This window comes from Dipodomys ordii, unplaced genomic scaffold, assembly GCF_000151885.1.
Source record: "Dipodomys ordii isolate 6190 unplaced genomic scaffold, Dord_2.0 Scaffold23, whole genome shotgun sequence".
NCBI classification, from domain to species: domain Eukaryota; kingdom Metazoa; phylum Chordata; class Mammalia; order Rodentia; family Heteromyidae; genus Dipodomys; species Dipodomys ordii.
Window position 1 is genome coordinate 3,454,603 of NW_012267239.1, and position 25,997 is coordinate 3,480,599.

The window sequence follows — 25,997 nt, forward strand, 5'->3', positions numbered from 1 at the left end:
TGCCTTGAGCTGAAGAGCTGAGGGACAGCGCCCAGGCCCAGAGTTCAAGCCCCACGACGGACAAAAAAAAAAAAAAAAAAAAAACATATTGAATGAATAAATGAATGAGTGAGAAAATGAAAGAATGATTCCTTCTTCACCTGCCTTTCCTCTCCTCTGTGCTCCCAGGAGCAGATGGTGTGATTGCAGGGTGTGAACAATGTCTGCCATTCCCTCTTCTGGGGAAGGTGCTGCTGTCATCCCTGCTCTCTCTGGGTGCCCTGGGGGGGGGATTCAGTAGGCATCGGTCCTTCCGAGAGATCCACCATGAACCTTACCCATGGCGCCAGGGGCTGCAGACACCGGAAGAGCTGATTCACTGAAACATGCAGATTGGAAGTCCCCAGGTGGCAGGACTGTCACACCCTCCATCCTCCTCAAGAGCTGAACCCTGAAGCACTGGCTTCTCAAGACCAGCACAAGGCTGGAGGCATGGTTCAAGTAGTAAAGCGCCTGCCTAATCAAGACCAGCACAGTCCCCATCCTCACCTCTCTTCATACCACCACCTTGGCCATCCTGTTCACCACTGTGCCTGCCCAGCAGACAGGGTGAGGGAATGAAGGGCCTGGCAATCACCAACCCACTGTCCAGAGAAGGCAGAGTGGAGAGAGGGGGAGAGTACCAAGTTCAAGTCATGCCTGGACCGCTGACCAAAGCCCTGTCCCAGCCAACGACCTGCGGGGAGAGAAGCTGGGGAGAGGTGTGGGGGGACAGGTGCGAAGAGGCTGCCCAGGGACAGCGGAGCCTCTGGCCTCTGCTTCTTGGCTGGGGAACAATATTGTTCCAAGAACCCGCGGGGGACGGTGTCTGGAGGGGAATAAAATATTCATTGTCCAGGCAAACTCACGAAGTCACTTGATGAATAATGGAATTCATAGACTTGCAGACACAGGCTGGGCCGGGAGAGGGTGCAGTCGGGAAAGCAGGGGGGCCCCCTGGCTGCCCTGGTTCCTGCTTTACTCCAGCTAGTCCCATGTCTGAGCCCTGGGAGGTGATGCAGGGGACGGTGACAGACTGGAGTAGACTACAGGGAACCAAGGCCACAGTGGGAAATGACTTAAAGGGGACAGGCCCTTAAATCGGATGCTCTTTCAGAAGCAACTTGAGGCAGGAAAAAGAACGCAGTGTGCAGTGGCGCATGCCTATATTCCCAGCGACTCTAGACGCATGAGTAGGAGGACTGTGGTCCCAAGCTAGTCCCAGGCAAAAATGCAACATTCTACCTTAAAAATAACTACAGTTGAAGGACACCAGTGGCTCACACTTGGAATCCTAGTGACTCAGGAGGCTGAGATTTGAGGATCCTGGTCCAAAGCCAGCCCAGGCAGGAAAGTCTTATCTCCGATTAACCACCAAAAAGCTGTAAGTGGAGCTGTGGCTCAAGTGGTAGAGGGGGGAAAAAATGTTCAGATACAGCACCCAGGCCCTAAGTTCAAGTCCTAGGACTGACACATACAGAGAAACAACCTATAGTCAAATAGAGCTGGGGCTAGGGGCCAGTGACTCTCATCTATAATCCCAGTTAGTCAGGAGGCTGAGATTTGAGGATCATAGTTGGAAACCAATGCATGCAGACAAATCTTTGAGACTCTTAGCTCAAATTAACTAGCAAAAAGTCAGAAGTGCCGGGCGCTGGTGGCTCACACCTGTAATCCTAGCTACTCAGGAGGCTGAGATCTGAGGATCGAGGTTCAAAGCCAGCCCAGGCAGGAGAGACTGTGAGACTCCTATCTCCAATAAACCACCAGAAAACCGGAAGTGGCGTAGTGGCTCAAGTGGCAGAGCTCTAGCCTTGAGCTGAAGAGCTGAGGGACAGCGCCCAGGCCCAGAGTTCAAGCCCCACGACCGACCAAAAAAAAAAAAAAAGTCAGAAGTGACTTGTTGGAAGGTACAACTATTTAAATGTTTAAAAATAAGACCAGGGGGCTGGGAAGGTGGCTCAGTGGTAGAGCGCTTGCCTTGCATGCATGAGGCCCTGGGTTCAATTCCTCAGCACCACATAAGCAAAAAGAAAAAAAAAGCCTGAAGTGGAGCGCTAGCCTTGAGCTGAAGAGCTGAGGGACAGTGCCCAGGCCTAGAGTTCAGGCCCCACGACCAGACCCCCAAAAATAAGGCCAGAAGTGGAGGCATGCCTCAATTGGTAGAGTGCCTGCCTAGCAAGAACAAAGCCCTGAATTGAAAATAAGGAGAGGGCTGGGAATGTGCCTTAGTAGTAGAGTGCTTGCCTAGCATGCATGAAGCCCTGGGTTTGATTTTTCAGCACCACATACACAGAAAAAACGAAGTGGTGCTGTGGCTCAAGTGGTAGAGTGCTAGCCTTGAGCACAGAGAGGTTCAGGGACAGGGCCCAGGTCCTGAGTTCAAGCAAAAGAAAGAAGGAAGGGAGGAAGGGAGGGAGGGAAGGAGAGAGGGAGGAAGGGAGGGAGGGAGGGAGGGAGAGGAAAGAAAGAAGGAAGGAAGGAAGGAAGGAAGGAAGGAAGGAAGGAAGGAAGGAAGGAAGGAAAATAAGGAGAAAGGAGCACAGCACCAGAGCTGGAGCCAGTGTGACTGGGATGAGGCCAGAGCAGAGGCTTAGCACCCTGAGCGTGGCACCTGTCTGGCCTCAGTTTCCCCTTCTGTGAAATAGCACTGATGGCCTGCTGTGAGGAGGCGATGGCTGGGGTCATTTCTGGCCCCCAGAATCCACGGAGCTTCAGGAGCCATCTCACTGGCTGCGTTGCGCTGAGCTGGAAGACTGGGCAGATGTGCCCCCAAGTCCCTTCTAAAAGCAACGGGGGAGAGAAGCTTCTGGCTTCTTGGTGACTAATTTCCAATCCTCAGGGCAGGACTGGAGATTAGTCACCGAGTACAAAGCCTTCTTCGAAAGATTCTGCGCTCAGGCCAGGCACGGATGGCTCACACCTGTAATCCTAGCTACAGGAGGCTAAATCTGTGGATCATGGTTCAAAGCTAGTCTGAGCAACAGTCTGTGATACTGTGTGTGTGTGTGTCCTGGGGCTTGAACTCAGGGCCTGGGCACTGTCTCTGAGCTAGGTTCCACCACTTGAACCACAGCACCACTTCTGGTTTTTTCTGTGATTAATTGGAAATAAGAGTCTTACAGACTTTCTTGCTTGGGCTGGCTTTGAACTGCAATCTTCAGATCTCAGCCTTCTGAATAGCTAGGGTAACAGGCGTGAGCTACCAGTGCTCAGCTGGGAGACTATTTATCTCCAATTAAATAGCAAAAAGCTAGAAGGGGAGCCATGGCTCAAGTGATAGAGCACCAGCCTTGAGCAAAAATGTCAGCTGAGAACATGAGGCCCTGAGTTTGAACCCCAGTACTGGTGTTGCATGTGTGCATGCATACACACACACACACAGAGTCTAGACTGATCCAGGGTTAGAACCAAGATACTAGAGAATAAAAGCCTGGTGGGAGGAGCCGAGTGGAAGCAGACAGAGAGGAGCTTGGGCTGACTTGCTTAGGAAACAGCAGAGGCCCATGTCCTTTGTGCTCCCTGGGCCTCAATCTTCCTCCCCTGGGGTGTGGGAGACTGCCTGGGGCCTGGCTGGGCTGCAGGCTAGGGACAGGACCGTGCACAGATGGGCCCTTGCTCCAGGCCCGCTTCCTGAGTGATGGATCCGGCAGCTGGCAGGAGACGAAGCTGGAGACAGCTCCTAATTGCTCTGGGCATCCCAGATCCCTGCCTCTGACGAGAAGCTCAACTGGCAGAGACTGCCGACCCAGAAAGATGCCCACTTCCGGCTAGCCTGGGCATCACAGCCGGCTGATAGGTTGGGGGAAGTCACCTCCCCTGGCCTTGGAGCAGGGCAAGGCTGGGACCCAGGAGTCTTCCTTCTCTCCAGATGTCTGTCTTTGTGTCTGTCTTTGTGTCTGTCTGTCTCTCTCTCTCTCTCTGTCTCTCTCTCTCTCTCCCCCTAGAGCTTGACCTCTGGGTTTACCCCTGAGCTTCTTTTGCTCAAGGCTAGTGCTCTACCACTTGAGCCACAGCTCCACATTAGACGTTTTTGATGGTTAATTGGAGATAAGAGTCTCATGGACTTTCCTGCCTGGGCTGGCTTTGAAACCCGATCCTCAGATCTCAGCCTCTTGAGTAGCAAGGATGACAGATGTGAGCCACCAGTAGCCAGCAAGGACACCTATTTCTCAGGTTCACACAGGAAGAATAAAACACGAAGGTACAGAGGCCCGATAGTCAGGACAGCACACATGTCTTGGTGGCGTCTGGCCATGCTATTAGCATAGCTCTTCACGCTAGGTTTTCAGATTGGTGGCTTCCTGCTCCAATTCTACAATTCTAGCCTACTGGGCCTCCAGTTCACAGCCCCTGCTTCTTGTTTTCTGAGAGCATCTCTAGGACAAGGGATGGACAGCTTAATATGGAACACCCCCATATTCTTTCTCAGGAGGACCAGAGGCCACATGACTGGGTGTGGCCTGTTTGCACACCTCCAACCACAGGGAGCTCAGTCCTTGAGACAGCAACCAGGCTCCAACTTTATGCTCAAAGATGTCCCTGCTTTGCCAGGCACCAGTGGCTCACGCCTGTAATCCTAGCTACTCAGGAGGCTGAGATCTGAGGATCATGATTCAAAGCCAGCCTGGGCAGGAAAGTCCCTGAGACTCTTATCTCCAATAAACCATTAGAAAATAGGAAGTAGTGCTGTGGCTCAAGCAGTAGAGTGCTCCCCTTGAGCTGAAGAGCTGAGGGACAGCGCCCAGGCCCAGAGTTCAAGCCCCATGACCGACAGAAAAAAAGAAAAAGATGTCCCTGTTTTGAGGCAAAGCACTGAGCCAGGGCCCCTGGGCGTGGCCTGACCAGCAACTGTGCACCAGAGCGGCCAGTGCTGGAAGGGGGCGAGGCACAAGGGTCAGTTCCTAGGCCCAGCTGAGTCTGTGGCCGTTAAGTGCTTTGTTCATGAGGGACATTGGAAATCTAGACTGAAACATTGCCCAGAGAAAGGCTGGGCTGGGGGACCTCACCCTCATCCCGTCACCCACCAATCCTGTGGGGACCTGCCTAGAATCTTTAGGAGCTCCAGATCTCAGGAGATGGGCTGGCCACAGCAGGGGTAGCGGATGGAGAGACATCCAAGGCCACCCTCGAGCTAACATTCCTGGCTGGTCCCTGGCCTAAAATCCCTATAACGGGCCTTTGGACCCACCACGCCCTGGCCGTGTTGAGCCTAAGTGATGATAAAATCGACAGCACTTTAATTGGTCATTTTAATCCTGGACAGAGCAGTAATGGCGTTACTAATTGGATCATTAGAGCTTTGTGCTTTATGGCTGTGTAATTAGAGAAGCCATGGGGGGGGTCAGGGTGAAATGGGGGGCCATGTGGGGCCGGGGGGCAAAGAGCAGCAGCCAGTGCCCTTTCCCAAGTTAGGGCTGGGTCGCAGGCCTGATTGCTGTCCTGCTGGGCTTTGCCACACTGAGTCCCTGGGGTGTCTGAGTGGGGGTGTGTGTGTGGAGGTGGCTGAGGGGGCCTGGGTCCCACCAAGTAGGAGAAGGAGGAGGGCCTGGGAGAAACTACAGGAAGGGGCCACAACGCTCATAGCCTAGTTCTATAGATAACAGGGGCAGAGGCCCCTAAACCTAGATTCTCCCATGTTCCCGAGGTCATGTGGCTCTACCACGTTGCAACTTTGAGCCCTCGGCGGGTGCAGGTGGCGGGGGGGTAGGGGGGGAGCATAGGGACTTGCTTTTGTTGGTTTTCCAGTGCTGTGGATGGAACCCAGGGCCTGGTACATGTTAGGCAAGTGCTCTGCCACAGACTGAGCCGCACTTCTGCTCCCAAATGTCTTCATGTTAGAACAGAAAAGAATATTCTATTCTGTCTTCTAGTCATTTCTAATGTCGGGAAACGGAGGTCCAGGAGAGGCGGGACTCACTTGTGGGTGCTACACGGCTAACATTGGGCACATGTGGACGGCAGCTGCTCACCGGCTGCAGAAATCAGCATATGGCAGCGTCTCTCCTACGGGGTGCACAGAAAAGACCCTCCAAGGCATAGAGACCGGGGATGCCCTACTGAACCCCATCCAGGCCCATGGGGCAGAGCCGCAAAGTACTTTGGGGGACAGGATGGAAAGGCTAAACTGCACCCGGCACTCAAACAATATTTGTTGAATTCATTAGTGAAAAGGAAAAATGGTGAGGAGGAGAGGAAGGAAGCACTGGTAGGGCCTCTGCCACACCCAGGCCCCCTAGAATCTCTCTCCCATTGGTCCCCAGACTACCATAGCCACGCCCCTCAATGATGGCCATCCACAGGTACCCACCTTATTTTCAGGGAAAGCCCAAATCCCCAGGGGGACCAGCAATGTCCCACTTCCTTGCGCTCTCGCCACCTGATCTAGTCCCAAACCAGTTGATTGCAGAATGCCAGCCACCTTCCTGCCTCAGGGCCTTTACACTTGCTGCCCTTTGCAAAAAATGCTCTCCCTCTAAATACCTTTGTGGCTCACTCTTTCAGGTCTTTACTCCAAAGTCAGACTTTTACTAGTTAGTGAGCCTTCTCTGGCAACCCTAGGGTTAAAACAAACAAAACAATCAAAGAAAGGATGGACCCTGCCTCTCCACTCCCCACTCCACCCCCATTTGAGGTTCTGGTTCTTGCCCAAGGCTGGGTTTTGTTCACTGCTGTGAACAGGGCTCTCAGTACTCATACTTCTACAGGCTGCTGAGTGAATGAAGAAACTGGCGTGGGTAGTGAAGGCAGTTGGGGGGCTGTGGGATGAGAAAAACCAAGGGCTAAAAGCTGGGTGACCGTGGCTTACACCGGTAATCCCAGCTACCCAGGAGGCTGAGATCTGAGGATTGAGGTTCAAAGCCAGCCCATGCAGGGAAGTCCATGAGACTCTGATCCATTTACCACACACACACACACACACACACACACACACACACACACACACGGGTCGCAGCAGGTACTGGGCAGATGACACCAGCTGTAGGCCTGTTTCCCCTGCCTAACCTGGCTCCTATACCCCACATCCCTGACAGGAGTAGAGTCTGGAGATGTACCCCAGAGATCTTAATTACCCCAGGATTGGGAGGGGGAGAAATAAAAGTGTCTCTCCTCCTGCCAAACACTTCAGAGCTGCCTCCCTTCACCTGATCCACACTCTCCAACCACGTTCCCCTGGGTCTCCGCCGGCCTCTGCGCTCTGCTTCAGAAGAAGCAATTATTACCTCTGGGGTGGGCTGCAGGGGAACCCCCCCCAATGCCTCTCTCTCCTGACCTCAGGTCTTCAGTCCCGGGAAGGAATGGTTGTAGAACTTACATCAGCACCCAAGCAGGCGGTACCCTGCGTGGCCACCTGGCCTGGCCACCCTGCGTGGCCAGGTGATGGATGGCCACTGGTTCTGCCAGGAAGCCACAGCACATGGACAGGCAGTGCGGGGGGGGGGGAGCGGGCTCAGAGCCAGGGGCCTGGCTGGGGAGAAAGCCTTTCCCGGAACGGAACGTCACCTCTCTGAGCGAGGGCAGGGTGAGGAGCTGCAGTTGTCTTGGGCATGGTGCCCTATCCTCTGGCGCTTGGTATGTGGGTAGTACGGGGAAATGGGGTGTTCTTGACTGCCCCCCCCCTTCCCACGGTATCTCTCCAGGCCCGTTTCCTCGTCTGTCAAGTGGCAGGGAGCAGGGAGGACCCATGGAGCCCAGGCTCAGCTCACTCTCGTCCCCCAACCCTATCACACCCCGCTGCCCAGTTCATTCCTTCCTCCTCTGTCCCCCCACTTTATCCTTCCCCTCTTCACCCTCTCAGCTTGGGGGGAGGAAGCACACCATCAGCCATGGTAGCGTGCCCACCTTCCCATTTTCCAGATGGAAAAACAGGTTTCCCTCAGGGGCTGTTTTGAGGACAAGGGCCTGAGGCCTAGGGGGACTTCCCACGGAGAATCCTGAAAGCAGCCTCCTCACCCCCCAGACTGGGATCCGGGAGGGTGGGGGACCGCCCGCCGTGGCCACTGCCCAGCAGGCTGGGAAGGACAGGCAGGCAGGGCTGAGCCCAGGGAAGGGGCCGCGGCCAGTGCAGCTGGCAAGCCGCGCCAGACACCTCCGCGGACGCTGTCGGCATCCAAGGAGATTGGGGCAGAGGAAGGACGGACGGTGTGTCCTTGCAGGCGGCCCGGAGGAGAGATGGGGAAGGGGGGGGCATTCAGGGAGCGAGGGCCGCCTGCCGGGCTGGGCAGCATCTCCTGCCGTCTGCTCAGCTGCCCTGCACCCCAGAGGATCCTGCACCCCACGTGGGGGCCCCAGGGCTATGTGCATGTGGCACAGATGTAGCTGTGAGTGCATGTGTGTGCATATGTGTGTGTGGCCATCGGCTGTTGGGCTGTGTGTACCTACAAGGGTCTCACATCGACACCTAAGAACCTAGGGCTGGGCCGAGCAGAGGACCCATTGGGCACACCAGAGATGAGTGAGTGAGAGCGCCATGCATCTTGGGGTGGTGTGCTCACTGCAGGTGCGCATATACACGGTGGAGGGTAAATACGGTCAACACCCACAGGTTCTGCGCAAGCAGCCTCAGTCACAAGGGAGAGGGGCAGCACCACTGTCAGATGAGGAAACTGAGGGCAGAAGCCTGCCTAAGGCTGGTGAAAATTCTAGAATGATCTTACCCTGTTGGAAAATGTCAGAAAAATGCTCAGAAAATGTCCCATCACAGGCTGGGCTTGGTGGTGTACACCTGTAATCCCTGCTATTCAGGAGGCCAAGGCAGGATCTCGAGTTCAACACCACCAGACTGGGGGGGAGGGGGGGAGAGGAGCTGGGTGTCGGTAGCTCACACCTGTAATCCTAGCTACTCAGGAGGCTGAGATCTGAGGATCGCGGTTCAAAGCCAGCCCGGGCAGCAGAGACCGTGAGACTCCTATCTCCAATAAACCACTCAGAAAACCGGAAGTGATGCTGTAGCTTAAGTAGTAGAGCTCTAGCCTTGAGCTGAAGAGCTGAGGGACAGCGCCCAGGCCCAGAGTTCAAGCCCCACGACCGACAAAAAAAAAAAAACAAAAACAAACAAACAAAACAACACAAAGGGCTTGAGGGATGGCTAAATTGATAGAGTGTTTGCCTACTAAACATAAGGTCCTAGTTTTAGTCACCCAGCACCTTAAAAACCAACAAAAATGTGCACCAAGGTGTGAGTGTGGGGGGGGGGGCTGTGTCTGACACTATGCACAGGTCAGGATCTGCACCCTGGCCAGGATCTGCATTCTGGAGCAGCCATTCCTCCGAGCAGGGATGGGTCATGTAGTGCCCAATGGGGGCCTCTGGGATTGCTTGGGGGCAAGCCCTTTGCTTACAACCAAACAGCAACACTTTGCAAAGGGGGTACCCCACCTAGAAGGTTCCCCTCCCCAAGCTTCAATTTTCTCGCCTGTGGAATGAAGCCCCCTTCTTCTTGGGTCCCATTGGGAGGAGCTTCCCCCCCCACCCCCCCAGCAACGTCCCAGCCCAACACGTGTGGTGAACAGGGTCATGGCAGGTGTGGGGACCAAGGTCATCTCTGGGACGAGGTAATGATCTTGACTGCAGCAGGTTGTACTCGGCCCGGGCTTTTGTTGCTGGCTCTGGAGATGAGCCCAGGGTGGGGGAAAGGAGGGGCAGGAGGGATCCACGGCTGGGCGCGGGCCTTCTGGTTCAGTTAGTGAAGGAATTTGTCATTTTAATGAGGTGATATTTCTTGCCTGGCTCCTTGTCCGTGGAGGCAGGAAGGCGACAGCTGTCTCGGTGAATGAGGAGGTGTCGGGGCTGAGCCCCTCCAGCCTTGAACTTGGAGGGTCCAGGGGGGTCACGATCACTTCCAACCCAGCCCTGCCTCTCCTGCCCTGGGTGACCTTGGGCCAGTCCCTCCCCATCTCCTGCCTCAGTTTTTTCCTCTTTAGAATGGGGTTCCTAGCACATAGCACTGCGGGTTCCAATCGTCAGCCTCCCCGTGGCCCCTGCACCTGCCATCACGCTGGCTCGGGCCTGCTCGTCACGTTGCACAGGACGGCCAGTGTCCTCACCTTTGCTCGCTCTCTGCTCCCACACGCCGTAGGCCCTGGACAAGCTTGTGTGGTGAATGACTGAAGGAGCAGCCGCACAGTCGCCTTCCTGGCCCCTTGGAGCGCCGCAGCATGGAGGGTGCGGGTGGCGGCAGCGGCGGGCGGCGGCCGCCAGGGTGGCCCGGTGGGAGGCCCATCCATCAGCCTGGCGCTGTGCCTGACCAGATGGAGCTGAGCCCCTGGGTGGGAGGGAGAGGAGGAGAAGATCCATCACCCTACCGTGGGTGTACGGAAGCAGCCCCCCACAGCTCCCCATCCATCATCGTGCGGGAGGAGGGCCCGGCCAGGCCCCTTGGATAGAACCTGCAGAAAGCTGAGCTCTCTTGGGCCAAGGGGAAACTGAGGCCTAGATAGGAGAGGCAAAGGTTCAAGGCGGGAACCCAGCATTTGGGTGCCAGCTCTGCCCCTCATTTCAGCCTGAGTCTGCATGGCCTGGGGTGCCCAAATCCCCAGAGAGATGGGGGCGCAGAGTCCCCTGATGGGGGAGGGGCACCGTGCCCGCCATGTAGACGGTGCTCAGGGCAGGCCAGCCCACCTGGTCCCTGGCCCTGGAGGACCTGGGCAGGCCCAACGCCAGCAGGGGAAGGAGATGTTGACGGACGAGCCTCCAGTCAGCGAGGCTGGAGGAGGGGCAGCTGAGTGATGACCCAGGCCAGGTGGTCACAGCTCATGGTCTGGGCGACAGCAGCCACTGGCTTTCTCCCAGCCACCCCCTCCCCTTCCTCCTCCTTAGCTTTTTAATTACACAAACAAGCACTTTCTGAGCCATTATTTTACCTGAATTGCAATTCAGTGGGCTGAGAGCCTCTGGCAGTGAGATTCTCTTTCCACACACTGGGATTCATTCATTCATTCATTCATTCTTTCTTTCCAGCAGTCCTGTCTGGACTGGCCAGGCTGTGAGCTGGGCGTGGCGGGGCAGGGGGGGGGGTAGAAAGGCGGAAGCTGAGGAGCAGGCTCGGGTCCTGCTCACCCCAGCACTTGGGAGGTTACAGGTGGAGGGGACTGAGGTCTGCGTCCCACGTGGGGCTGCCAGATAAATGAGAGTGACGGGACATCATCCCTTGGGTGGCGCAAGCTCCCTGGCAGTTACGGTGCTGCTCGGTGCCAGGCGCTGGGTAAGCACTTTATGGGCATTATTTCAGTTACTCATCCAAGGCAGACACCCATGACCCCATTTTCCAGCCGAACAAACTGGAACTCAGAGGTGATTTGCTTGGGATCCCATAGCTGGGGGGGGGTGCTGGGGCAGAGTGCTCACCCCCACAGGGGAGCGAGAAGCCCCCCTATTGCTAGTTCCGCCCCCCACTTTAGAGGAAGAGCCAGGCTTTGTACTGCCCTTTCCAAACCCAACCTCATCCTGGACAACCTAGGTCAGGCCGGACTGATCCCATTACTGGTCTCCTCTGCCACATCTGGACAACATAAAAGAAAGGACTCCAGTCCCCTGGGCTGAAAGGGACTCTTCTCAAAAGCTGAGCTGCAGAAAGGGCTCAAGCCTTGCAGATTGGGGGTACACAGGGTGGGGGAGTTCAAATCTGAGAAGCCACTGGGCGCCAGTGGCTCGCACCTGTCATCCTAGCTACTCAGGAGGCCGAGATCTCAGGGTCACAGTTCAAAGCCAGTGGGACTCTTAGCTCCAACCAGCAAAAGAACCGAAAGTAGAGCTGTGGCTCAAGTAGTTAGAGTGCCAGCCTTGAGCAAAAAAGCTCAGGGACAGCATTCAGTCCCTGAGTCCAAGCCCTAGGACTGGCACACAAGAAAGTGTGGATACCTGGTGGGCTCTGGTGCGTGCCCCGACAGAGAAGAGACCCAGCGCTGCGTCAGCTGTGGGGACTGAGCAAATGAGTGAGGGCCGCACAGGCCAGGGTCCGTGTCATTATTCTCTTCTTCCTCAGGGCCTGACCACAGCAGGTGTCCAAGAGGACTGGGGCGCTTCCCCTGTGCACACGGGGTGGGGGGCTCCCCTGGGGCGGGTGGGTGGGTTGGTTCAGCTGGGAGGCGCTGGGGCTCTGCCTGGCCCATGCTGATCTAGCCAGTGGAGCAGAGCCGGCTCTAATGAAGTGAGCTAGCCCCGGGCTGCACTGATTTCACGTTTGGGTGGCCACTTCCCAGCTGGTAAATGTCACTGGATGGAGCAGCAGAAGCACCCGGCACCGGCTCAGTAGCCGATCAGGTGGGCAGGCTGCCCGAGGGGCTGGGGATACCCTAGGAATGCTGATGCTGGGCCTGGACACCCCCCCGCCCCTCCTCCCGGCCCTGTATCACCCACTTGGGGACATTTGCAAGTACCCTAACAGTCATGCTCTGAGTCCACAATAACCTGAGTGCCAGGGCTGGGAGACATGCCCCAGCTGGCCACATCTGTCTCCTGTTTCACCTGGTGGGGGGGGGGCACGGGCTCAGCCGCCCTGGGTCTGTGAGCCAGAAGAGGAGCTCTGTGTGCGAGTCCTCCGGGCCCCGTGCTGTCGCCTTTGATAACTGACCCTGGACAAGCTAATAACAAATAGCTAGAGCCACACAGCAGCAGGCCTCGTTTAATAAACTCTCGCCGCAGCAGGCGCTGGCTCAGAACCCAGACTCCATCATCTCATTCAACCCCAGGGGAACCCAACTCCGTTGTTGGGGAGAGGGCTGGAAGGCAGAGACCTGGCCTTTTCCTTCTCTCTCCTGGGACCCCCTCAGTCCCTGAGGACCCTCCTCTGCCTGGCCTCCATCCCATCTACCACATCATCCTCCCTTTCTTCCTCGCATGGGATTGTCAGGAGGGAGGCAGTGGGGGCCACGGGGAAGGCGTTGTCTTGATTATCTGGAGCCATACCTCCAGCCCTGTCTTTCCCTGTTATTTTTAGGATAACGTCTCACTTCCTACCCTGAGTCCTGATCTGCCTACTCCAGCTTCCCTCTGTCCCTGGCTTCCCACATCTCACCTCTGCATCCAGCTTCCCTCCAAGGAGATGCACGTTGCATAGACATCCCCCCTGGTTGGCCTCTCCCTGTGATCCTCCCAGCCCCAGCCTCCCATGTGGCATGGAATGACATGGAATGGCATGGAATGCTGTATCCAGCCAGGTATGGGTGTCTTGAATTATTCTGCTTGGGCTGGCCTTAAAGAGCCATCCTCCTGTTCTCAGCCATCTGAATAGCTAACTGCAGGTGTGAGCCACCAGCAGCAGGCTGGAGGGTTTGTCATTGCTTTTCCCATGGTTCATCCAGGAAAGCCTGGCCTCCAGAAAGACCTAGAGGCAAGAGGCGGCTCAACCTCGTAAGTCATCCAGGAAAGCCTGGCCTCCAGAAAGACCTAGAAGCAAGAGGCGGCTTAACCTCGTAAATGCACAAAGTAGAGTCACCCTCTTCACTGTACCCCATGATCCCTTCTCTCTCCTTCTGGACTTCTGAACTCTAGGTCTGAAACTCACAAACCAAGGTCAGCCCGATGGCCCCCACCTCCACCCCAGACCCCACATTTTCAAGATGCCTGAGCACACCCTAGTTTGCACAGATGGGTTCCTGCCTGGGTAGGATGCGAGGATCCTCAGGGCAGGCTCTGAGGGTGTCTGCCACAGTCGGGGGCCCTTGGCCCAGGAGCCACCATTCTGCAGTTATTCACAGCTTGGGCCCCCTAGCATAGCACCCCTTCCTTCCCTGCCCATGTGCAGCTTCAAGCCACAGCCTTCCTCCTTCTGCCCAGGCTGGACTGGCCCAGTGGAGTTCAACCAGTGTTGTCAGTACAGAGGGCACTACTCCAGGGAGGGGGGGGGTGGTCTCAGGGAGGGAATCAGCTCACGAAGCACCTTTCCTGGGCAAGGCCGCTCCACCTGGGCGCGGCTCCACCTGATGCCTCTGCCTGGCGTTTGTGGGGGACCTGCCTACGTGGGGAGGCCTGCCGCGCACTGTCTTCCATAGAGGGAGGAGAGAAAAGCCATATTAATAAAAGAATAGAATACTGGGACGAACCCCGCAGCCGGTGCAGCTCAGAATAGCAATGTGTTCTCAAGGCAAACAGAACTCCCCAGGTGCTAATGCAAATTCACTCCCGTTAAGATGAAAGAGGGTTGTTTCCCCCCTTCGCTGGTTAATATGAAGGACTTAATAGATTCAGCCTCAGGAACTCGGGATTTCAGACTGGGAGCAGAAGGCTGGGAGGATGGGGGGGGTGATGGGGTGTGGGAAAAGAAACGGAGTCCCTTGTGGGATTCAGGGCAGAGTCTCTGTAGTCACCACTGTAGGCCTGAGGGGTGCTGTGGCCCTTCTGCCCAGGCTGGCAGGAGCTGGAACTCACTGCTTAGAAAGAAGCCCTGGGAAAACCCAGCAGTTAGCCATGCCAACCTTCTGCCCAGGGGTCCTGTGCATTAACCTGAGGCGGCCAATGTTAGATCCCCTTCCCGACCTGTGCCAGAGGAGAATAGAGCGAGGGGAAAGGACAGCACAAGGAAGTATCTAAGCCAGGCCCAGGGTCGTTGTCTCAGGACAGCACCTGGGTCTAGTCCAGCTCATGGCCTCGCCTGTGAGCACATATCTTCCTTTGATTTTTTTTTTTTTTTTTTTGGTGCCATTCCTGGGGCTTGAACTCAGGGCCTGGGCGCTCCGTGAGCATTTGTTCTCAAGGCTAGCACTCTACCACTTGAGCCACAGCTCCACTTCTGGCTTTTTCTGAGTAGTTATTTGGAGATATGAATCTCACACTTTCTTGCCCAGGCTGGCTTTGAAACTTGACCTCAGATCTCAGCCTCCTAAGTAGCTAGGGTTACAGGCATGAGCCACTGGTGCCTGCTTCTTTCTTTGATTCTGAAGAGGGTAACACTGGTTTGACTAGGCTTGGGAGGATCAACCTGTGAGGCTGGAATTTAAGAGAGTCTTGGAGTTCTACAGACAAGGAATAAAAGCCCAGGGGATAAAGGATTAACTCAAGACCACACAGAAGAATCAAAGAGCTAGGACAGTCCCCTGAGGCCAGCCCCTGGGCTGGACAGTCCAGTTCCTGAGCCAGCCAGGGGGCCCTTCCTCCCAGAGTGAAGCCCCCTTCAACAGAGGCTCTGGGACTCAACTGCACCTTCTAGATCAATCGAAGTTCCCAAGCATTCTGCCCACTCCAGAATCACATGGCATCCAGCAAGGAAAGGATGGCTGGCGCAGGTGTGTGCCAGGGCCCCCAGGGAGTGTTGTCCTGGGCTTAACTGAGAATAAAGCAAGCCTTGGGGAGACCCAAGCTGGGCTATCCCTTCTTCAGGGTAACTAGCACAGCAGGTGCCTGCCACAAAGACACTTCTGTGCCTTGTAGCTTTTGTTTACTGACTTAATTCCTTCAGATCAAGGGCTACCCCTCCCACCTCCCCAAGGGGGGGCGAGGGGGGAATTACATTATTTATATTGAAATGGGCAAGACTCCACGGGGACTTCTTTATGCCTGATAAGAGAAAACTGGGTCACAGTCATACCTCCCTGCTGCCTGCAGTCAGGTTTTATAGCCCAGGTGCCCACGGGTACAGGGGTGAGCCGAGTGTGACCCACCCAGCCCCTGCTCATCCTGAGCTTCCAGTAAATTATTGACCTGAGCAGAGGGTATTAATGTGAGGAACGGGAACATCCTTCCTGCACAGCCCCGGTCCTGGCTATCTATCATCTTCTGGGCTTCACAGCTGGCACTGGGCAAACAGCAAGGACAAACAGGCCACACGCAGGGTCATTAAGCTCTGGGTGCAGATGGAGAGATGGGGCCGCTATGGGGGCAGTAGGGTGGGCCTGGTCCCTCTGGCTCTTTCCTCTGCTTTCTTCCTTCTCCAACCTCAAAAGCAAGTATTCAGGGAAAGAGCCACAGTCCTGAGGGGTGACAAGCGTCTAGGCCCCTTGCTTAGAGAATCATGAATGGCCACAAAACTCTCTCAAGCAAGTCCATTTTACAGATAAAAAAACTGATTGCCCCAAACTTGCCTAGGTATGAATGGCTGGCAAGTGATAGAACAGGGGTTTGAACCATGCTCAGTGATTTGGGAGACAGGGAGGATTCAGAGTCCCTAGGCCAAGGTAGGCCACTTCCTCTGCTCATCCATAGCTAGGGGTATAGAGGTTTTGTTTCTTTATACTAGCTGCCTCTGGTACTTGTAAATAATGGGTAATCCTGCTAGATATCCACACCCTCTTTTTTTTCTTTTTGGCCAGTCCTGAAGCAGATCTATGGGTCTGGGCACACTGTCCCTGAGTTCCTTTGGCTCAAGGCTAGCATTCTATCACTTTGAGCCACAGACCCACTTCTGGTTTTCTGGTGGTTAATTAGAGGTAAGAATCTCATAGACTTTCCTGCCTAGGCTAGCTTTGAATCTTAGTCCTCAGATCTTAGCCTCCTGAGTGGCTGGGATGACAGTCGTGAGCCACCAGCACCCAGCCACCTTGCTGTTCTGTGTTATCCTGGCAGTGTCTTTTGGGGTGGGGGCGGGGAGGGAGGAAGTGGGAGGCAAGGCCCCTGGCCCTGGGGAAGGTAGAGCCAGGTTTCCTCCACCTGGGCCAAGAGCAGCTCAGGGCACCAAGCTCAAGCAGCAGCTCAGCCCCATTTGGGCTGGCCTGGCTCTTGTGGTTCCGGCTGTGCGGTGGATTTCTTAGATGTCATGATTTCCACTCAGGGGCAACATACCAGGTGCTGTTCCGAGGCCTCCACTCCAGTGAGCAGTGGGCATCAAGTAGAAACAAGGAGAGAGCGCGGTAGGGGCCTCTCTGAGTCAGGTAGAGACCTTGCTGCGCTGATAAACAGCCCTGTAATTTGCCCGCGCTGCCCTGTCACCGCTCGCAGGGCTGCAGGCAAGTGAGCTTCTGTCTCCTTACCAGGGCCGAGACTGCAAGTGAGTGAGAGCGCACAGGATCCTGCCATAATGCAGTAATGACAGGCTGCCAGGGGGCCCCGCACAGCGGGGAGGGGCAGGCAGGGGAGCCCTCAGCCTCTCCTACTGGATGAAAAGATGCCTGACTGGACTGGCTGAGGAGAGGGGGCCTCTGCAGATAGTAAGCAATGGGATCAGACCTCTCGCCCCAGCGCTGGGCTGCCAGCTCTTGGTTCTTTGTGGGTGGCTCCCGATCCTGTTCTCCACGCCAGGGCTTGTGGGACAGGCAGCCCTGGGGAATAGCTGCCAGGCACTTCCCACTCAAGTGAGGCCCGGGGCAGAGGATGAAGCTGGCAGGGAGGCCTGGAGAGGCGACTTGGGGCTCTCCCGGGGACAGTCTGCAAGGGGCACAAATCAGCACCAAGGTCTGGCCAGCTGCTGTGCATTTACCATCCTGGTCATCACCATAACGCTAGCGGAGAACTTGTGTAGACAGGCACTATTATCAATTGCAATGCTAATGAGGGCCTTAGGATCTCAATGTATCTTCAGAGTGGGGCAGGGTTGTCATTCTGACACCCCCCCCCCCACCAAGTTAGGTAAAAATGTTGCCTGGACAGCTTAAAATGACTAGTAGGTATGAGGGGCTTTCTGTTTTATTGACTACACAGGATACCAGACTACTACTACTTATTATCATCTACACCTGAGAGAGGAAGACATTTTGTATTACCTAATATAAAGTCAAATTAATTTACTAACTCTCCATCTTCAAAGCTTACAAAATATTACTTTTATAATTTTTTTTTTTGGAGTCTGGTTGTGTGGCCTGAACTCTGTCCCTCAGCTCTTCAGCTCAAGGCTAGTGCTCTGCCACTTGAGCCACAGTGCCACTTCTGGCTTTTTGCTTATGTGGTGCTGAGGAATCGAACCCAGGGCCTCAGGCATGCAAGGCAAGCGCTCTACCACTGAGCCACCTTCCCAGCCCCTACTTTTATAATTTTCTAAATTTCACCTCTTTTTAAAATATACTTAGAAATCTGGTTATACTCACTTTGGGAATGTTTTGTATAAAGACACATGCTGAGAAACGTATACAACTATGACATCACTAGGTTATGAGTCTGATTTTGGAAAATTCAAAGCCCAGCATTTTTGCTTGTTTTTGAGACAAGGTCTGTATGACCCAGGTTGACTTTAAAAATCGGAGATCTTGCCTCAGAGGTCTCCTGAGTGCTGGGATCATAGGCGTGCACCACTTCACTGTATTTTGATGCCTTCTTTCCTGGCTGGCTTGTATGATGGAAACTTGAAGCACGTTTTCACACACGTGGCAACAGACTTCTCAGAAGCCCCAATGGTCACAATGTGCCACATGACTGACTGATTGTAGGGTGCAGAAGTTCGGGAAATATCCTACAATAATTTTGGTCTTAATAACAGACTTTTGATTTTAAAAAATAGAAACAAACACAAAGTTTTGCAGGAGTGGTTCCCAACTTCAAGTGACAGCAGCTGTCATTTGTCATGCAGGCAAATGGGCACCTGCCAGCTCCACCTCCCCAAAACTAAAATGAGGAGATTGAGAAGCAGAAGTGCCTGGAGAGCTCTCCTGACCGGGCCCCTCTTTCTCAGGTTTGGACTTAGGGGCCCCAAGTGAAGGGGTTAAGGTGGCAGGAGGCAATTCTCTTCTGGCCAAGGCCGAGGAAGGTGAAATCAGGAGATGGCAGAGGCCCCTTTCCTCACGGAGCCACAAAAGGTGGCCCTGCCACACTGCCCTGCCCCGTCTCAAGTGTCTGAGCAAGAAGCAGGCGGAGGAAGTCCAGGACAAGCCATTACAGCTGAGAACTTTTATTACAACAATCACTTAATTACAACAATCCCAAGAACAGAACACAGCTTTCCATGGCCTGGCCCTGACAGAAGGTGTAACAGGACCCACAGGGACAAGTGCCACTTGACATCAGAATGAATGGCTATCCCTGGAAGCTCCCGGGACAACACGGGAGGCCCAAATCCTCCAAGGCCTGGAGGGCCCAGCCCCGTTGGCCAGGGGCTCTTAGTCACTCTTGCTGATTGTCAGCCTCTGGACTTCTGTGAGGGAGAGAAAGAGAGACAAGGAGGGAGCCAGAGGTGTTCCCAGGACGACACAGTGCAGTCACTCGGGACGTGTTATGTAATGCCAGACCCGTCCGGACATGAATAACAGCAGCGACCACGGGTCGGGACGCGGCCATGGCTGAGCTGCAGCCTTGATCATGTGTGACCGGCTATGGCCCACAGCATGGGCTGTGGACTATGCTGCACGGGCTCCCCGGCTGGTTTTGGTATCGTGGAGCTTTTGCCCAAGGTCCACCAGTAACACTGCGGCCAGGGCCCTGCAACCCCCACCTCCCGTCCCCCCTTCACCCCAGACTCCAGAGACTTCCTTCCTTGACAGGCTCTTCCCTCTAAAACCCTGCATAGAAACAGCAGCCGCCTCAGCCGCAAGCACCACTTTTCCTCAGCGTCCTCCTCCTGGGGCTGGAGACCCTCGGGGTCCCTGATCCTCTCCCTTTAGGGAGAGCTCTGAGCTTCTAGTTGAGTGGGTTTAGGGGGGAAGGTCTCCCTCCTGGGTCAGCCCCAGATACATCTGCCACAGTTCACAAATATCTCCTAGACTTCAGAGAGACACACTGCAGTTAAATTAAAAAAAACAAGGCGTAACATCATTTTTTATAAACCATCATCACACTTCCGTGCCCCGTAGCCACTGTTAAGGATTAAATTTACAGATCAGGAGAAAAGGGAGCCCTGGAGGACATGCAGGAGGGGCTCTAGGCCGAGCAGACAGTCTTGCTTAGAGAGGCTCCGATTCTCAATAGCTATGGCTCAGCTCAAGGGGACTCAGCCACAGCCCCCACTTGGATTCTATACCATATTCCTGCCCTGGATCCCAGAGAACAAGAGTGACACGCAAGGTGGCCTAGAAGTGGTGGCCAGCCCAGGGACCTGGTTAGGTCTGCCTGCCAGTGCAAACAGCAGGATCTCATGGCCATCTGTGTGTCTAAAATCAAACAGAACCACTAGTGATCAACTGCCTCTGCTCTCAGATCTCAAGCCCCACCGGATCTCTTGTTGACTGAGTAATATCACCTGCTCTGCACCATAGGCCAAGTGATAAGATCTGAAGGAGCCCTTTTTGGCCACAGCAATATCAGCAAGGGAGGAATAAAAGGACCAGAAGCTGGGTACCAGTGGCTCACACCTGTAATCCCGGCTACTCAGGAGGCTGAGATCTGAGGAAGCCAGCTTGGGGAGGGAAGTCCATAAGACTCTTATTGACAATTGATGAAGTGGAAGCAGAGCTGTGGCTCAATTGGTAGAGTGAGCAAAAAAGCTCAGGAACAGCACCCAGGCCCAGAATTCAGGCCCTAGAGCGGCACAAAAAAGAAAACACAAAAGAACCGAAGTCAACCCAAGGGAGTCTCAGTTCTGGCTCCACAGTGATTTTCTACTGTGGCTGCCCAGCTGTTCACCCAAGCCCATCTCAGACTGAACCCTGTGCTGGCCCCACGAGCAGTCTGAGGGGGAGTGGCCAGCAGCTGTGTCCACTCTACTACAGTGAGCAAGGACACATCGGGCTCCCTAAGGTTTAGGAAGCAGAGACAAGGAAAACTGCCCGTGTCCTCTGCACTGAAATGCTCACTTATAAATAACATTCCTTATTCTGGTCATGAAATGTAAAGAAAAAACTTCCACATGGGCATGATCTGAAATCTTTAAGAATAGTTTACACATAGCCGGGTGCCAGTAGCTCAGGCCTGTAATCTTAGCTCCTCAGGAGACTGAGATATGAGGATTGTGGCTCAAAAGCCACAGGACTGATACACCCCCATCCCCTCCAAAAAGAAAAAAAAAAAGAATCCGAAGATGGGCCCTAGCCATGGAGTGAGTGAGCCTGGAGGGTGCTCTGCACCTGCCATGGAGGCCTGTGTGTGCCAGCCTGCTGTCACTGAGTGGATTCTTGTGTCACGTTTGGGCTGGGGCCTGAGGAGTTATAAAAGGAGAGCCCAGAGACAGGGCAGGGTACAGGCCAAATGAGGCTCAGGCACAGCGTTCAGAAGGCTTGCTGGGATTGGTGGAGGAGGGCAGATTCAGACCAGCAGCACATCTGGAGCTTCCCATGTCATAGGAGCCAATGAGAACAAGTTCCCGTGGGGTCTCAGACCCAGGGAGCCCCAGTCTCGGCTGGCTTTGTAGGCACCCATGAGCTTGAGCCGGTAGTTCCTAGGGACGGGAAAGACACTTGTGGCTCCCGTCTGCCTCTGGCCCTGGGCTGGTGGAGGGTGGTGAGCATTCTGTCCCATCAGATCCCCGTGCACACGGTTCTGCCCACCTCCCAGTCCTCAGCCCCTCACCACAGCTTCTGCCCCCTACCTCTCCCCAGCCACAGCTGCCCTGCCTGGCCATCATAGCCATCAGCCAGAGTACGGCTTGGGAGTGCCTGGCTGGTCCTGAGCTTCAGACAAGCTCTCCAGGCTAATGCAGCAGGCAGGGCAGTGTTTCTTTACTGTGTGCCAGGTCCTCACGGGGGGGGTGGGGGGGGTGGAGAAGCACTCCTGACCTCTGCAGCAGGGCAGACACACACACACACACTCTCACACACACACATACATGCACGCACGCACCAGGGCACCTGGGACACAGGAAGAAGTATGGGATCCCACATAAGACCAAAAAAAAAAAAAAAAAAGTCTCAAAAAAATGAACGATGCAGGTCAGAAGAAGAACAATGTGAAGAAACCTCTGCCGGGTCATAGTTCAAAGGCGATTGCACATGAAGGAGACAAGGCTCTCCCACTCAACTGGAGAAAGTTCTGGAGCTCCCTGAGGAGCCTCCAAATCAGCCCTGTGGAGGGTTCCCACGTGTCGGGCCCATCCTGTTGGCGCCAGGAGCAGCAGAAGTGGCTGGTCACGTGCTAGAGCTCCTCGAAGAAGGCCACCCGGGACCTGGCGCTCTGCAAAGTGAGCTGTAAGAGAGCAGAGGAGAGGGTGAAAGGGGCTTCGGGGTCTGTTCTTTCACGTGGATCCCATCCTGCCATGTGGCGTGACCTCGAAGGTGGCTTCGAGTGTCGCCAGGAAGCCAAAAGAAGGTCCCAGCCTTGTTTGGAATGCAAATGTGGAGGTGACAGATGAGGACATGCCAGGAGGGATGGCGGGCAGGCAGAGGCAGCAGGAAATGTCTTCAATGTTGCTTTTTTCCCACCAGTACTGGAACCTGAACTCAGGGCTTTGTGTTTTAGCTCACAGACAATGAGCCACATCTCCAATTCTGACTTTTTTTGGTGGTTGCTGTTCGTTTATACTAGTTCTGGGGCTTGAGTTCAGGACCCCTCATTTTTTTTTTTTCCACTCAGGATTGGCATTCTACATGAGCCATACCTCTAGTCCTAGTTCCTGCTTTTTCCAAGTGCACTGGAGATGAGTCTCAAGGATCTGTCTCCCTGGGTTAGCTCCAGACTGGGAGGCTCAAATCTCAGCCTCCTGATAGCCAGGATTATAAGTATGATCCACTGAGACCCAGCCCATCCTCACCTTTTCACAGAGACAAGACAGAGGTCCTGGCTATGGTTCTAGAATCTCACACACACTGCACCTGGGGTATAGGGCAGGCCCTTCAGGTTCTGTACTGAGGAGTGCATAGCCTTGGGCAAGGCAGGCCTGGGTCAGATAAGAGCTGTTCCTGGTTCCCTGGGTGGCCCAAAGCCAGCCCAGACATGACCCAGAAGTGGACAGCTGGGAGGTGAGAGGCTCGGCAAGGACCAGTGCCCGGGGGCAGTGTACCCCAGCCAGCACGGCAGGTGCCCCGGATGCGTGCCGCCTGAGAAGCAGCAGGATGGCAGGGCGGTTCGGCCTGAGCTCTGAGCACAGCCCCGCTTTGCTTCCCAAACTGGCCCTTGGAGGGGGGACGACTCTGCAGACTCCACATTCCCAAATGTCCAACTGACTGCTGGCACAGACCCTGTGGGTGGGTGGGATGTGAGCCACGGTGGGAAGGCAAGAGCTGGCGGCCTCCGAGAACGTCCTGGCCTCGCTGAGCCTCTCTCGGACAGAGAGATAAGCCATGGGGCAAGGCCAGCTGGCCTGGCCCTGGGGCAGCTCTGAGTCTGCAGAGGCCTCAGAAGGCAGGGAGGGAGGCTCAAACCGACCACTTCACCATCAAAAGGCAGACGGCATTAGTGTGCTCGAGAGGAGACAGCTTGAGAGCCGACTCTTTAAATCCTGCCAAATCTTTTGGCCTTGAAGTTCCCGACTAACGAGCTGAACGCAGGGAAGACATTGGAGCTGTTTTCCTCAGTGGCACCGATTCCAGGAGCCCTTTGGAAGCCTAGTTCCATGGGGAAGGGAGGGAGCGTGCTGTGGGGAAGCCAGCTCCCTCCAGAAGGGTGCGGTTTGCCTGGGTGCCGTCAGAGGGCCCAGCAGGTGTGCGCCTGTGCTGGGGGAAGCAGAATGGTAACTGGGGAAGACAGAGACCCACTGCCAGACCTTCTGGAACAAAGACGCTTTTGGAGGAGGGTTTGAATGAGAAGGACAGGGCTGTGACACAGCCACTTCTGGTCAGACACAGACCAGCTGACTCAAGGCCTCTGTCCCAACAAGTAGCTGAGCAGTCCTGGGCAGGCCCCAAGCCTGCTGCCTGTACATAGAGCGGACGCAGCGCCTCACCCTGGGCATGCCCACCAGGTGTGTGCCCAGGACTGGGCAGTCCTCACTGCTAATTGCAGTGGCAATGGGTTTCTCCCCACCCCAGCCCCACCCCAGCTTGGACCCTCTTCCCCCAGTGCTCGCTCCTGTAAGCAGGCAATGCCGGGGTCACACACTGTATTGGCCTCTGAGCTGCCCTGAGAGGCTGGGCCGCTTCTGCAGGCAGGGAGCCCAGGCTATGGGGGACTCCTGTGGTGTGTACACAATGTTGACTCCAAGAATTCCTGGATCCTCTAGCCAAGGCGCTGCTGGCTGTGCCCTTGAGGTGCCAGCCGTGCCAGATTCCAGTTACTCCAGCACGAGCCCGTTAGGACATAGGGTGCTCCTCAGGGGATGGGGACCGTTCCCCACCACCCCTGCCAGCTAGGCTGTGTGGCAGGACTCAGCAATCCTCTTCTCTGGTGCCAGCGGTTTCATCTCAGCCCCAAGGAAAGTGTTCAAAGCCACTAGTCTAACCATGCTGGGCATCCGAGGAGGCTGTTGGACCCACTGGATGGGTCAGCTGAAACCTGGCATCGCTGTTTCACCTGCTTCCCCCTCTCCCCCCGGCTTACCGTACAGCCCCTTGTACTTCCAATGTCATTGGGAATGTCAAAGCATGCACTTACTCTCCAATGGTGAACCCTTCCAGTGCCCTTCAGCCTCATCCTCCCATGACGTGCTGCAGAGCAGAGGGAGGCATGCAGTGGGGAAAGAGAAGCCCTGGGTGACTTTCTTTTTTCTCTTTGGTCATGGGTCTTGAACTCAGGGGCCTGGGTGTTGTCCCTGAGCTTTTCCCGCTCAAGGCTGGTGCTCTACCACTTGAGCCACAGCGCCACTTCCGGCTCTCTGGTGGTTCATTGGAGATGAGTCTCACAGACTTGTCTGCCTGGCCTCTGCCACCCACGCAGGTGGGGCAGGGCCTGTCCCGCAGAGCTTGCCCTCACAAGGCCAGTACAGCTGGAACAGATGAGGGCTCCGAGAACATGCTGCAAAGCAAACCATTCACTAACTAAATTCTGCCTCTGTGAGTCCTTTTCCATTCAGAAAAATGGATTAAACGCTCTATTTTTGCTGCAACTCTTACACCCTAAGGTGCATGCTCCCACACCAACAACTGACCCGTCTTGCTGCGACCAGCCTGGCTCTTTTTCACAGTGGAGACGAGGAGAAAGTGCCATGGAAGGGGTCCACTGAGGGGCTTGCTTGTCCCATGGCACACTGATCAGAGCGCTACACCCACTCTGTGAGTCACACTTTGCAGCAGAACCCAAGGGAAATGTTTGTGTTCCCTTTGGCGGTGGAACAGTAGACCTTGCTTGCTGCGGGGGATGACTAGGGATGGGGCAGCTTGGAAGAGTGGACCCCTTAAATGTGTGGTGCAGGCTCACTCACACACCAAGAAGGCCATGAATGTGGAAAGTTCAGGGTGTGGACATACTGCTAGGCTGCATCGCTCTGGTGGTCCTCCTTTGAGACAATGGGCAAAGCTCTGCTGAATGGGACCAGCAACGGCCATGCCACTCTCACGCTGGGGTCCAAACACCACGCAGAGCCAGCCATGGGAGACATGGTAATCAAGCCCTGCTCCTTCGAGAAGGCAAAGTCTCCAACCCCAAATGCTCTTGCCAGTTCACTAAAGATAACACACATACACACAAAGCCTCCTCGCCAGGCACTGGGCTAACCTGCTGCTCTCTCCCAGCTGTTTCCTTGTATCTGATTAGCATTGGCCATGTGAATAATACAGGAGTAATTGTGTTCAGGTCTGTCACCAATCCAATTCCATTCTGAAGAGACCCACTTCCTTTTCTTCCCTCTGTGACAAATCTATATAATGGCTTTGTTTTTCTTAGAGGCCTCTGACCCACGCGAGGGGCCTGGCTTCTCCTTGCCCAGCACCAACAGACTGGGCCTGGAAGTCACCTCTCCTCCGCCCACCACTCCATCAGCAGGCCAGTGGTGTGTGACATCACCAGGCTGTGGAAGGGCAGGACAGGAGGCTTCTTGGCAGAGCCAGGCCACCTTTCCACTCTCCAAGCTATGTGTGATATTATGAAAAAGGACACATCCATCAAATTTAGACAGTGTGGCCTTGGGAAACACATCTATCTTCTTAAAAAGAAAAAAATGAAAACATGAGGCTGGATGTGTTAGTGCACACCTGTAATCCCAACACTTGGGAGGCTGAGGTAGGAGATCTCCAGTTCAAGGCCAGCTTAGGCTTCAGAGTTAAGTCCTTGCCTCAAAACACAAACAGGAGGGGCTGGGAAGGTGGCTCTGTGGGAGAGTGCTTGTCTTGCATGCATGAGGCCCTGGGTTCGATTCCTCAGCACCACATAAGCAGAAAAAAAAA

General features: G+C 55.0%; 1 protein-coding gene across 4 annotated transcripts in view; it reads right to left on the bottom strand.

Annotated features, from left to right (window-relative positions):
- Positions 1-20,289: 20,289 nt before the first annotated feature.
- Positions 20,290-25,997, bottom strand: part of Nf2 (neurofibromin 2 (merlin)) — a 96,043-nt gene continuing 90,335 nt past the window's right edge. For all 4 annotated transcript variants that reach the window (XM_013014476.1, XM_013014477.1, XM_013014478.1 and 1 more), the window contains one exon: positions 20,290-21,927. In XM_013014476.1, coding sequence (XP_012869930.1) covers positions 21,877-21,927 — 51 coding nt within the window. In that variant the 3' untranslated portion in view covers positions 20,290-21,876. The remainder of the gene's footprint in view (positions 21,928-25,997) is intronic.